This window comes from Anopheles ziemanni, chromosome 3 (assembly GCF_943734765.1).
Source record: "Anopheles ziemanni chromosome 3, idAnoZiCoDA_A2_x.2, whole genome shotgun sequence".
NCBI classification, from domain to species: Eukaryota; Metazoa; Arthropoda; class Insecta; order Diptera; family Culicidae; genus Anopheles; species Anopheles ziemanni.
Genome location: NC_080706.1, coordinates 61704045 through 61715276, shown reverse-complemented (window position 1 = coordinate 61715276; position 11232 = coordinate 61704045). Strand labels below are relative to the sequence as shown.

The window sequence follows — 11232 nt, the reverse complement described above, 5'->3', positions numbered from 1 at the left end:
CACAAGTCAACTTGGCGCCAGCGCGCTGTTGCATTTGCCATCATTAGATGGCATCGCATCGTCCGATCGGTTCCCGCAAACTCCGTGCGCATGTGCGCCATGTAGAGAAACGTAGGGTCGGGAACGCAAGGGTGGAATGTTACTTATGACCATTCCGCACAAAAAACCCCTTGTGCACCGACAGTGACAGCGACTCGGATGACGATCGGTCGGGCCGATCGAACGGAAAATCACAGCAGAATAATGAATGAGATAATGAGCCAGCGCTGGTTGCCGATCATGCTGGGTTCTAATGCAGCTTCAAGGTCTCCGTCCTAACCACTGCACGCGTAAGTGTGTCTGATTCGCATCATGCTTTATACATTAAGCATTCATTTGAGAACGACCAATTATTATTTCCATTCTCTTCTTTGATCCCTGCAACTGAGTTCCTGGAAGAAAAAGTCAAGTGAATTACAGTTCAATTATTAGAACCAGTAGTAAAAGTAGCAATCGTAGTGTCAAATTTCCATAACAAAAAATGGCTCAACCTATTTAGACAACAATGGAAACAACCGTGACTCTCTGCGTGCGCGTTTTGTCTAGTTTTGTTATATAGTTCATAAGTGTTCATGTAGACTAATAATGTCCGATGGACCCAATAAATAAATAAACATAAACAAGAAACAGTTCACTCAAAAAATTCAATTGAAAACTATTGTAATAAAATATTTTGTTCAGAATATGTAAACTAATAAGATATGAGTTGCTGGATTAGGAAGAAAAATAGGAGAAACTACATCAAATTGTTTATTTACTGATCTACCACATTTATACCAAATGAAATTTGAAAAGACAACAAGGTACTTCCAAAACGTGCTCTGTACTTTTTCATTATTGATTAATTTTTGTTTTGTCATGGGCCCTATCCTTTATCAGAGGATCGTCTATCCACGTACTCCAAAGATAACACTATAATAGATTGTTATCCAAAACATAGTTGTTGTGTTAGAGATGAATAAGAATAGTGAACTAGACGGAAAGCATCATATTCCTCAGTTCTTAGAACATTTTAAAATGTTATAATTGCAGCTCTTCGTGAGGACTTCAGACACAACCATATCGAGCATATACAGGTTTTGCATACGATTTTGTGGTTCTAATGGAAGAAGCTTTTCACACTCGACTTGCTAAATTGCGCTCCACTTACTCCGATTTTTACATGCGTGACATTTGGCAACGGCATACTTTCGTGATCAATTTCGCACGTAGAATGTATCATGCTTTTAGCGCATATTTGCTCAAAAGGTGTTATGCAAACCCTTTCCCGAAGGACGACAGATTATCGACGGTTTGCCCCGGACCGTAACTGGCCGGTCAACGTGCCCTGCAATATGACATTTGCGTTCTAAGGTCACCCATAAAACGCAGCGAAAGTATCACACACTGGGGACGTGCCGATTAACAGAGCGCAGTCACGGTCAACTTATTGGCCCAGTTTACACTGGCACACACTCCGTATCACTTTGAGGGCCAACTTGATAACTTTGTTCAACTCCTGGGAACCCGCCACAACTCCTGAGAAGGTCCTGCTGGGCGAAAGGTTGGTGCGTCCTTTGGCGCAACTAGCTGGGATATCGCTGGTCCGAAAATAAAGCATCACACATCATGCTCCCGGCGTGAGATCTGGATCATAAGTCAAGTCGGTAGTTCCCATTTCTGACCACGTTATCCTCTCACTCAAGGTGCATGCATTTCGCCAACTTTTGCCTTGCTCACCGGCCATGTGTTGCGCAACAGCGAAAGCGGTACTGGAACAAGTGGTCGGTGAGGTGCAGTTTTGCTTGTCCTTTTGTCCTTCACCGTGAGCTGAACGACCGTGAGCCCGAAGGCGCGAAAGGCGTAACTTCATTTTCCTTGACTTTCCACCGTCGTCGGGAGTCCGCTTGGTTACAAATAGCAACACCGCAACCATGTCCTTCGGAAGGTGCGGAGGACATGCAAACATCGGTGCGGGAGCACCCAAACAAACGCACAAAGCATCAACTGCTCCTTTCACCAAACCGGCTGGAAATTATTTTTGGAGCGTGAGAAACCTCGGTGGCGTTGTTCGAATTTTTGGAAATTAATGTTTCGGGTGAGATATGCCAAAAGATGCAAGGGGTAAAGAAACAGGAAGAAATAAACGAATCTCTGTAGGACGAATATCATATAACAGGGTTAAAATTTAAAATTTTTCTCTGGTTGCTGTTCTCCCAAATCATGCCCAAAAGTTATGCTTCAGTACTTTCCGGTTTTTTTCCCCAAACTCTAATGAACAAGTTAGTCACATGAAAAGCAACAATTTAAATGAGTAAACATAACGCCATAATATCGAAACAATGTTATATGAGCATTTCATTTACTTGGTCGGTCAGAAATTCGACGAGTAATGATGGAATAACACTAAAATGAAACGGAAATACGATTCTTAAATCCATGTCCGACTGATTCGAGTGATACTTTGATCGTCTGGCGCACGCGGTTGATATTCGCGCTGACCGTATATTTATTTGCCAACAATTCGCAACAGCACGAGCACACTTTGCTGGATGTTGCTGGACGTATGGTTATGTGCACTTCATGAGCAAACGATGCTCAGAGAGGATCAGAAAGCAGATTCATGCGTAGAAGGCAAAGTACAGTATGATCCCGGTATTACAACTCCCACTGAATGGGACCGAAGATGTGAACCAGATCTACAAAAATTGGGCCTTGGAGATGTTATTATGAAACACTGTTATTATCTGTTAAACTGCTAATTTTAAAAAAAATAACAAACTGGAGTTTCCAAACGATTTCAATTCTCTGCTGCACTGCTGCACAAAAACTGCTAATAGCATAGCCGTGTAAGTATTGCGAATTTTACTTCAGATGCATCCAAAATTTAAACTGTTCCATTTTGTATATAAAACAAACTGGTCGACATAGATGAGAATCCTAACTATTCAATATTACTAAAGAAAAAGAAGAGAACTAAAATTATAGGATTATCTAATATGTTGCAACAAATTGAACCGAAAATTAGACGACGACGTACAAAATTTGGCACGTACTGTGTCCACAAAAAAACTCCCGTCCGATTCAGCCTCTTGATCTCTCGTGCCGTTGCGCGATCCTCCCAAAAACATTTTTTCTCCTGCGATACCGAACTGAAACTAAAAAAGAAAAAACCGCCTTGGGTAGAAGCCCGGTGAAGGGAGACGGTCAGTGAGAGTTGGAAACGTAATTTGAAGTTCTGGCTGTATTGGAGCGGTTGGGATGAACAGAGCCGGGCTTTTCTCCCCTGATGTACGCGGCGTCTGCTCGGCTACCACGCCATTAGCGTTGTTGACTCAACAAACCGATACCGCTCGGTGGGAAGGAGCATCGAAAGCATAAACAGGGCTGATGAGCGCGGCGGGAGGGACCACAGCACACTGCCATACAGAGAACGAACGCTCTCCAACGTACGGCATGCTGAAACCCATGCTGTCTGATGCTGACGGTGCATAATGCTGATTCCGGGCGAAGGACGCTCCGCTGAGGTTGGCGTTGGCAAGAGGGTGGATGGCTATGTTGCAGCATTCGAGTGGGAGTCATTTCCGGTGAGCGCACGTTCTAAGTCGTTCGATCTTGTTCCCTAGCGACTGTGTGTTGCTATACGCCTGCTTGCGCCTGCACTTTCTGTATAGCCAGTCTCGGTTTCAGGAGCGTCGTTTTCAACCATTTGCTTGGATTCCAATTTTGAATAAATAATGTGAGGAGAATGGCACGCAAGGAATTTCTTACCAAGCGATTTACTCGATGAATGTAAATTAAATATGCACAAACGTTAAACTTGACATATAATATAAGTATAATAAATACAATTCTTACATAGTTGAACACATATTGGCTTGTATGTAATTATTATCTCTGCATAGACTTATAATTGATAAATGTTGATTTTTTTACAGTACCTACAACTTTTCAGAAACGATTATTTGTGAAAAATTTGTAACTTATACGTTGAGGAAAATACTTTGCACCCCTGCTTCATGAATCATCTGCCTTTTTCACGCCAAACAAGTTCCTTTCAAATCATTTTTTTTATTGATTACAGAATTAGTGAAATTCAAAAGGTTTTCAGAGTTTTTTTTTTATATTGAAATCCCAACCAAAATCATGACACTGAGGCGAAAAACGCTAGGGCATTTTTTAAGGGAAGCAGAGTTCTTTATCACGTTGACTGCCAAGCGTTTTTAGCACACTTTTTAAGTACAATCTTTTTTTAATAAAATTTGTTTATAACATTTATTAAACCAACAATTTTTGAAGGCTAAGCAAAAACTAAGCGTCCCAAAGAATTGATATAAAATATTACTATAATTTTTATGTTGCTTTTTTATTTATTTATAGGTTTAAAACTTTGTAGAACTGATTTCTGCTGTCACCCACTTTTGGGTGACATGGCATTGCTGGAAGCAGTGTTTTTCCAACCCGTTAAAATGGGTTTCGGTTACCTAAATGAAAATAAGACTTTTCGATCAAATTATTTTTAATAATTACAGCATTTTACTAAATTCTTTGAAAAATACATTAATTTTACCGTAGAGAATTACTTTAGTTTATTTAATTCTTAAATACATTGTATTGAGACCTAAAAAATTATCCAGAACCATTGAAAAATATCCGCCATCTGGCGGTGTTAACCAACGCTCTTGTTTTGTTATTTACATACATTTTAAAAATTATCATTTTGAAAAGACTGTAGGCAGCAGGAATGGAAAAATATTTTTTAAAGAATTAGGTTAAGGACAGCGAAATTGAAACCTGGCTATGAACAATTTTATCCCTTCCCTTTGATCTTTGTTTTCGCATTTTACTCAATTGTATCACTGACCTACGAACAACAAAGTATACAAGGAGCTAAAAAAAAACGATATTTGGGATGCCTTGCCAGGAAAAGTCATACCGGGCCGAAACCAAAATTACCAAATTCGTCGTTATTGTTATTTTCCATTGTGTGACACTATTTATTAAAGAAGTTTTCTGCCAACTATTGGATTGGTGTAGTTCTGTATACTTTCAGTTCGCATTTGTCAATTTGCGTCTAGTCAGTTCTACTAAATGCATTCTATTGAATCGATTGCCATACAGCGTTCGAATTGAAGAAAACCCGCCTTGGTCCGGATTTCGTTGTTCGAGGTATTGTGCGGCTGCTTGCCCGTCTCTTCCCATTTGTTTTGTTGAATTGTGTCATATGTAGGGGTTGTATTAAGCGTTGGTCGTTCCGAGGCTTCATTCCAGTAGCAGATTCCCTCCCTTTGGTGCCCCTCGGCAAGTGCATGCCTCCGGTGGAAAACGGAAAGCCCGGTCTTGCATACGGTAACGTGCTTCGGGGAAACGATGGAGTAACGACAAAAAAAGCACATCATCTACCGACGCGCGCTTCCAGCTCCGCGCGACGCTTTGTCTGGTGTGTATGGAGTGCCCGACGAACCGCCGCGGCGACAATTTGTCTGGTCCGGTCGCTGGTCTTGTCTGTTGGTGCCGACGCCCCACCACCGCCGCCGCTTTCGTTGCCATCCCACCAACACTACCACCGACGAACACGCCGACGACGACGCCGACGCCGACGACGCGTACGACTGCTGCTTGTTGCTTCCGCGTGTTGGTGTGTTGGTGCGAACAAACGGATGAAGCAAACGAAGCCGACAATCAAAGCGCCCATCGACGGGCATTCATGGGCTCAGGCTGTTGGTTGGGCAAGGGGGCAAGTGCAGGAAAGAACGGACGAACCCTGCACCCGTAGCGGGGCAGACTTCCACGGACCTGCTACGCTGGTGTGAGTGTGAGGAACCCACCATTGCGCGCGCGGAGCCGCGAAAGAGAAGATAGAAAACGCTCGCACGCGCGCTGTCCGCCACTTCCTCGCGTGCGGACCCCACAAACGAACTGCCTTGCCTTTTGATGATGAACGGACGGCGAGCGAACGAGACCGAGTGTCTCGCGCGTTCAAGCGAACCTCCAAGTGGTCATCACCGCGACGAGACGGCGAGAGTGCTACGTTGCCACATTTATACGGTTTTGTTTTTTTTTTCCTGTTCCGTCACCCGGCTGCTACGGCCAACGGACAGCTTGGTCGCAAGTGCACCATAGAGCGTGCGGCCGTTGATAGTTGGTTTTATTTTTCCCCAGTTCCCACCACCATCGCATCAGCGTCATCTCGACTGACCAAAAAGGACGAAAAGGTCGGGAAATCGGTAGAAAATCATACGAAAGATCGTGGTGGGGAAGCCGACAACGGGACAGGAGGCATGCTTTTTAAACACACTTAGGGCTATTTTCGCGTTTTTGGCAACCGCCGGCAGCCATACACACACACCGTGTTGTTCGAATGGACCAACCGAAGGATCGCGAGGAACGTCATCGCTGGGACGGGAGTGTGTCAAATGAGGATTATTTTTAGGGGCTATCGCCGCTCGGCCACCCTCAGCACACACACTCGCCGCAGGGGTAGGGTGAATTGGTGCAAAAATAAATCATCTTTCCGATCGTCGCGATTGCTGCGTCGAACGATGAGTTGTCGCTTGAGGTGCGTGTGCGTCTACACGCATCTGACCCCACAAACACAGGCAGGAGGGCGAAGGAGGTGCAGGTGAATCGACTCCGCGGGCGCAAGAGGAGCGCCAAGATGGAGCGGATGACGGCAACAGTGTGCGCACTCTATCGCACACACAGGTCCAATGGCTAGGTGATAGGTCGAGAGGGACAAGAGGACGAAGGATTGCCAGTTCGATCCCCGGGACATGTCAGACCGAGTGACTCGCGGCGCGATCCGTATTCTCTCCATACTAGAGAGAACGCTATATTCAGTGCGCCAGAAAGGAGCGCGAATCACAAAAGAACCGCACTTCGCCAGACCAGTAGGCGTTGCGAGAGTGTGTATAGGTGTATCGTTGAAAAAAAAACGCCGCCGCGATATCTCGCGATCCCGCCAGTGGTATGCGGCGGTGTGCGAACGAGACAGCCAACGTCCACTGTCAGCCGCACTGTCTCGTCGACGATAACCCGCACCTCTCATTGCGCCTTGCTGTGCCGCACTGCCCCTCACACAACCCACGACCGCCTAGCGACATTCCTTTGCGCCTGGTCGGTCAGTTTTTTTTTTCCTCCTTTGTGCATCCCTTCTCATTCATACCGCCTGCCTTTCCACCTGCCGCGTACCCAGAAGCCCACATGGTATGTGGTGTTTCGCTCGCTTCCACTTGTTATCCACAGGGTCCGCACGCTCTCTCGCTCTCGGCTCTTGGAAACAAAACCCCTGGTGGTACGCACCCTCACCTGCCGTACGTCGCACACACCCGCCCGCTTGATCATCACATGATCGATCGCAAGAATGAATCAACAGACCCACATGTACCTACAGGCCACTCTCAGAACCATCAGAATGATCAATCGTTTGTGTGTGTGCGCACGTTGACCGGTGCATGTGTGGGTGCCGCTGCAACACGCACACAGTCGGCGGCATTTTCCATCGTCGTCGCCGCGGCTTCGGCTGCCCATTAGCTGCTGGCGAAGCGGTAGTTCATCGTCGAAGCACCAACAGGGCACACGCGTAGCCACGACGCTCGGAATCCCGGAGCTACTGGCCCGTTTTATTTGATACTCAAGAAACGGCGTTTAAGGTGCCGTCGTCGTTGCTTCCAATTGTACATCCTTCAATAGAAACTAGTTTGCGAGTTTCCGTTTTCCGTTCCTTTGAATTCCGCAGTGTGAGAAAAGTGTTGTTATACGCTTATGTCAGAACATTTCTGTCCGTCGCAAACCCACCCTTTAGCGCACGGTGTTGTGCCGTATCAATGAAATAATATTAAAACGAAAAAAAACATACAGTGTGTGACCGTATCATTTCGTGTCTAGATAGAGCGGGAGAGAGTTGTGTGTGCCCTTTTGCGTTTTGTTGTCTCCGGCCGTTATGCGTCATAAGAAATTAACCGGAAATTTCAGTTGCATACTCTTGTGATTGCGTGTTGTACTGCGTGCCAAAAGGAAGAAGAAAAACCAATCAATTACACCCACACATATCGCATTTGCCAAGACAAGTGGAAAAAGATAGTTGATAATTTTAAGCCCCAAGGAGAAGGAGAAGAGGAGATATACACACTGCCATATCAGACCGGAAATATACCGGGCGTCTCCATTTATTGTGAGTTCGAGAGGTGAAGTTTTTGACAGTTAGTTAGATGGTGGTTCGTCGCCGAAACAGCAAATCGACAGTGTTGCGACGCGCAATGTTATTCCGTAAAGTGCCAGAAGTCGATTTCCCGTGAAACACAAGTGTGCCTTGCTTTATGAATTTCTACTATATGTTGTTGTTTATGCCGACGGACGAACGCGAAGAGTAGCGGCGGGACGGGCGCTTATTTGTTTTGTGCCTTTTGAAAGTTTGAAACATTATTTGTGTGAATTGGTTTGCGTGCCCACATTGTCCTCCTTGTGCATTCTTCTGAATGTGCAGAAATCACGAACATCCTGCTACGACGCACGGTGAGGGTAGTCCCGCAATCGAAACCACCATACTCAAAATGGCCCACGGTTCGCTCGTTACCGGAATGCTGTCCAAAAGTGAATCAGGTCGAACAGCAGCAGCAGCAACAGCAGGAGCTGGATCGTCCTCGCCATCGACGTCCCCGGCCGCAGCCGGACACAACTCGGCCAAGATGGGCTCGAGGCGCATCTTCACGCCCCAGTTCAAGCTGCAGGTGCTCGACTCCTACCGGAACGACGGTGACTGCAAGGGGAACCAGCGTGCGACCGCCCGCAAGTACGGCATCCACCGTCGGCAGATTCAAAAGTGGCTCCAGGTGGAGAACAATCTACGCTCGGTCGTGGCCAACGGTGGCAGTGCCGGCGGTTCAGGTGCAAGCAGTGCCGCCGGAAGCTCGGCGGCGGCAGCTGCAGCGGCAATGCACAGCGCCAACGGTGGCGGTGGCGGTGGTGGTGCATCGATGAAAATAAACCTTCTCGGCCACCATCATCATCACCTTCCGCATCACCATCCGGCGCATCATCCCCACCATCATCTGCTTTACCAGCAGCAGCACCAGCAGCAGCACCAGCAACAGCATCAGCAGCATCATCATCTCCATCACCATGCACCATCGTTCCACCATCCGGGTCTCACGGGTTTGATGGCGCCATCTGCAGCTGTAGCGGCAGCAGCAGCAGCAGCAGCCGCTGCTGCGGCCGCCGGACTACCTGCACACTATCATCACCACATGCAGCAGCATCACCCGCTCGGTGGAGCACCGCACCCCCCACCGCAGCCCCACTTATTAGCACCGTTTCATCCGATCGTTCCGCAGCCACAAGCGCCACAGCAGCAGCCACCGTCGTCGTCGTCGTCGTCGAGTGCGGCCCCGAATTCCATCGATCTGAAAGCGGCTGGAGGGCTGATGGCGGACTCAACCAGACACCGCGTCGCTCGAAATGGCGCTAGTGCTTGTATCATGTCACCCGTGTTAACCCACACAAGCGCCACCAACCCAGCACCAGCAACAGCGGCGGCAGTAGTAATACCTGTTTCTTCGTGCTCGCCACTCTCGATCGCATCGTCGTCCGGTGCGTCGTCGACGGCGTCCTCTTTGTCCTCTTCGTCGCCATCTTCGCTGGTGGCGACGGCGCGGTCGCCGTCAGCTAGTCTGCTGTCATCGCAGCACCAGCAGCAGCTCCACTTGGCTGACCCGGAGGCAGCGACATCTGGTGCCGATGCGGCGAACCGGCCGCATCAACCTGTCATCTTTTCACCCGTGCCGCGATTAGCGACGGCACCGACGGCCGTGAACGATCAGCAGCAGCAGCAGTACTACAACTATTATGGCCATATTCGCGCGGTCGCCGCCGCCGCCGTTGCCGTTGCCGCCAACGCGGCTTACCAACAACAGCGGTACGATCATCCGATCGATCTGTCCCGACCGGAACGAACTCTTTCGTTCGCTTCGACCGAGCTGAACGAGCGCCACCAGCTGCTCGATCACTCGATCGCGTCCGACCACGAAGACGCGGACTACAATGACGACGAGGATGAAGACGAGGAGATCAGTGTGGACGAACCAGCACCAGCACCTCCAAAGGGAACCGCCGAGGAGCTACTTGCTGGAAGCGCAGACCAGGCGTGGGATCTTTCCTGTCGACGTGGCGACAACTGCTCCGATCGCAAACGGTCGTCGTCGGAGATGAGCGGTAACGTGGCGGCACCTGAAACGAGCCGTCCGCCGAAATCGATCAAGCTTTTTAAACCTTATCTGCTGGATAATGAAGAAAAGGAGTGCCAGGAAGAAAAGGAGCCCGAGGTGAACCGCAAGGGGGACGACAGTTTCGTCAAGTGTCGCCGGGACTCGGCCCTAGCGGACGAGGACAAAGACTCGACCCGTGAATCGCCGGCCATAAGCGATCGGCTAGCGTCCTCGCCGACAAACATCATGACGAACACCACCGGCAGGCACCAGTACCCGATCGCCTGGAGCAACAACAATTCGTCGTCCTCCGCGTACTACGAGCAGTTTTACGAGTTCAGTCCCCCATCGGTCACAACGCCCGCGTCCGTTGGCGTTTCGCACCCGCTGATGGCTTCGTCGTACCTGCCGCCGGCACAGCAGACCACCAGTTTGTCGTCGGTTGCTGCCGGACGCGGCTGGACATCTCCACAGGCTTCGCCCGTGTCGGGGTACGACAGCTCCACCTCGATCTCGTCCGTATGCAGCGGACCAGAGGAGGAACACAGCAACGGCCAGCCGGAGCAGCTGAAGCAACAGGCGATCGACAGCTTCTACCACGATGTGGCCTGCCGGGGCGATTACCGCGCGGTCGCGTCCAAGTACAACATCAACCGCAAGTATGTGGAGAAGTGGCTTCAGCAGAAGCAGGAAGATGACCACCAACACCATGCCTCCGCACTGAGTGTCCGTGCGCCCTTGATCGTAGGTTGATGTCATCCGTCGTTTCGACGGGGTGCGGTTGAACCCGCGCAGTTGTAAGATCAAGAATTAGACAATTAGAGACACAAGTCTTCTACAGGGCCATTTAATCATATTTGTTATAGTTTAACTGGAATGTGATATTTTTGCTATATACGAATACTAAGTACTGGACAAGCAGCGGAATGAACATACCCACGGGGGTACGCATATCTGAACTAGCAGATTTTGCCGTCGTTGAGAGGGAAAAAGTAGGGAGAGCGAGAGATAA

At 48.6% G+C, this 11232-nt stretch overlaps 1 protein-coding gene across 1 annotated transcript; it reads left to right on the top strand.

Moving 5' to 3' along the window:
- Positions 1-8570: 8570 nt before the first annotated feature.
- Positions 8571-10973, top strand: LOC131288730 (uncharacterized). Its single transcript, XM_058317903.1, has one exon. It carries the CDS (start codon positions 8571-8573, stop codon positions 10971-10973), a length of 2403 nt encoding a protein of 800 aa, XP_058173886.1.
- The last annotated feature ends 259 nt before the right edge of the window (positions 10974-11232 follow it).

Bases quoted from the DNA above. Each gene is read 5' to 3' on its own strand.
- LOC131288730 (XM_058317903.1), top strand. From the start codon at position 8,571: ATGGCCCACGGTTCGCTCGTTACCGGAATGCTGTCCAAAAGTGAATCA.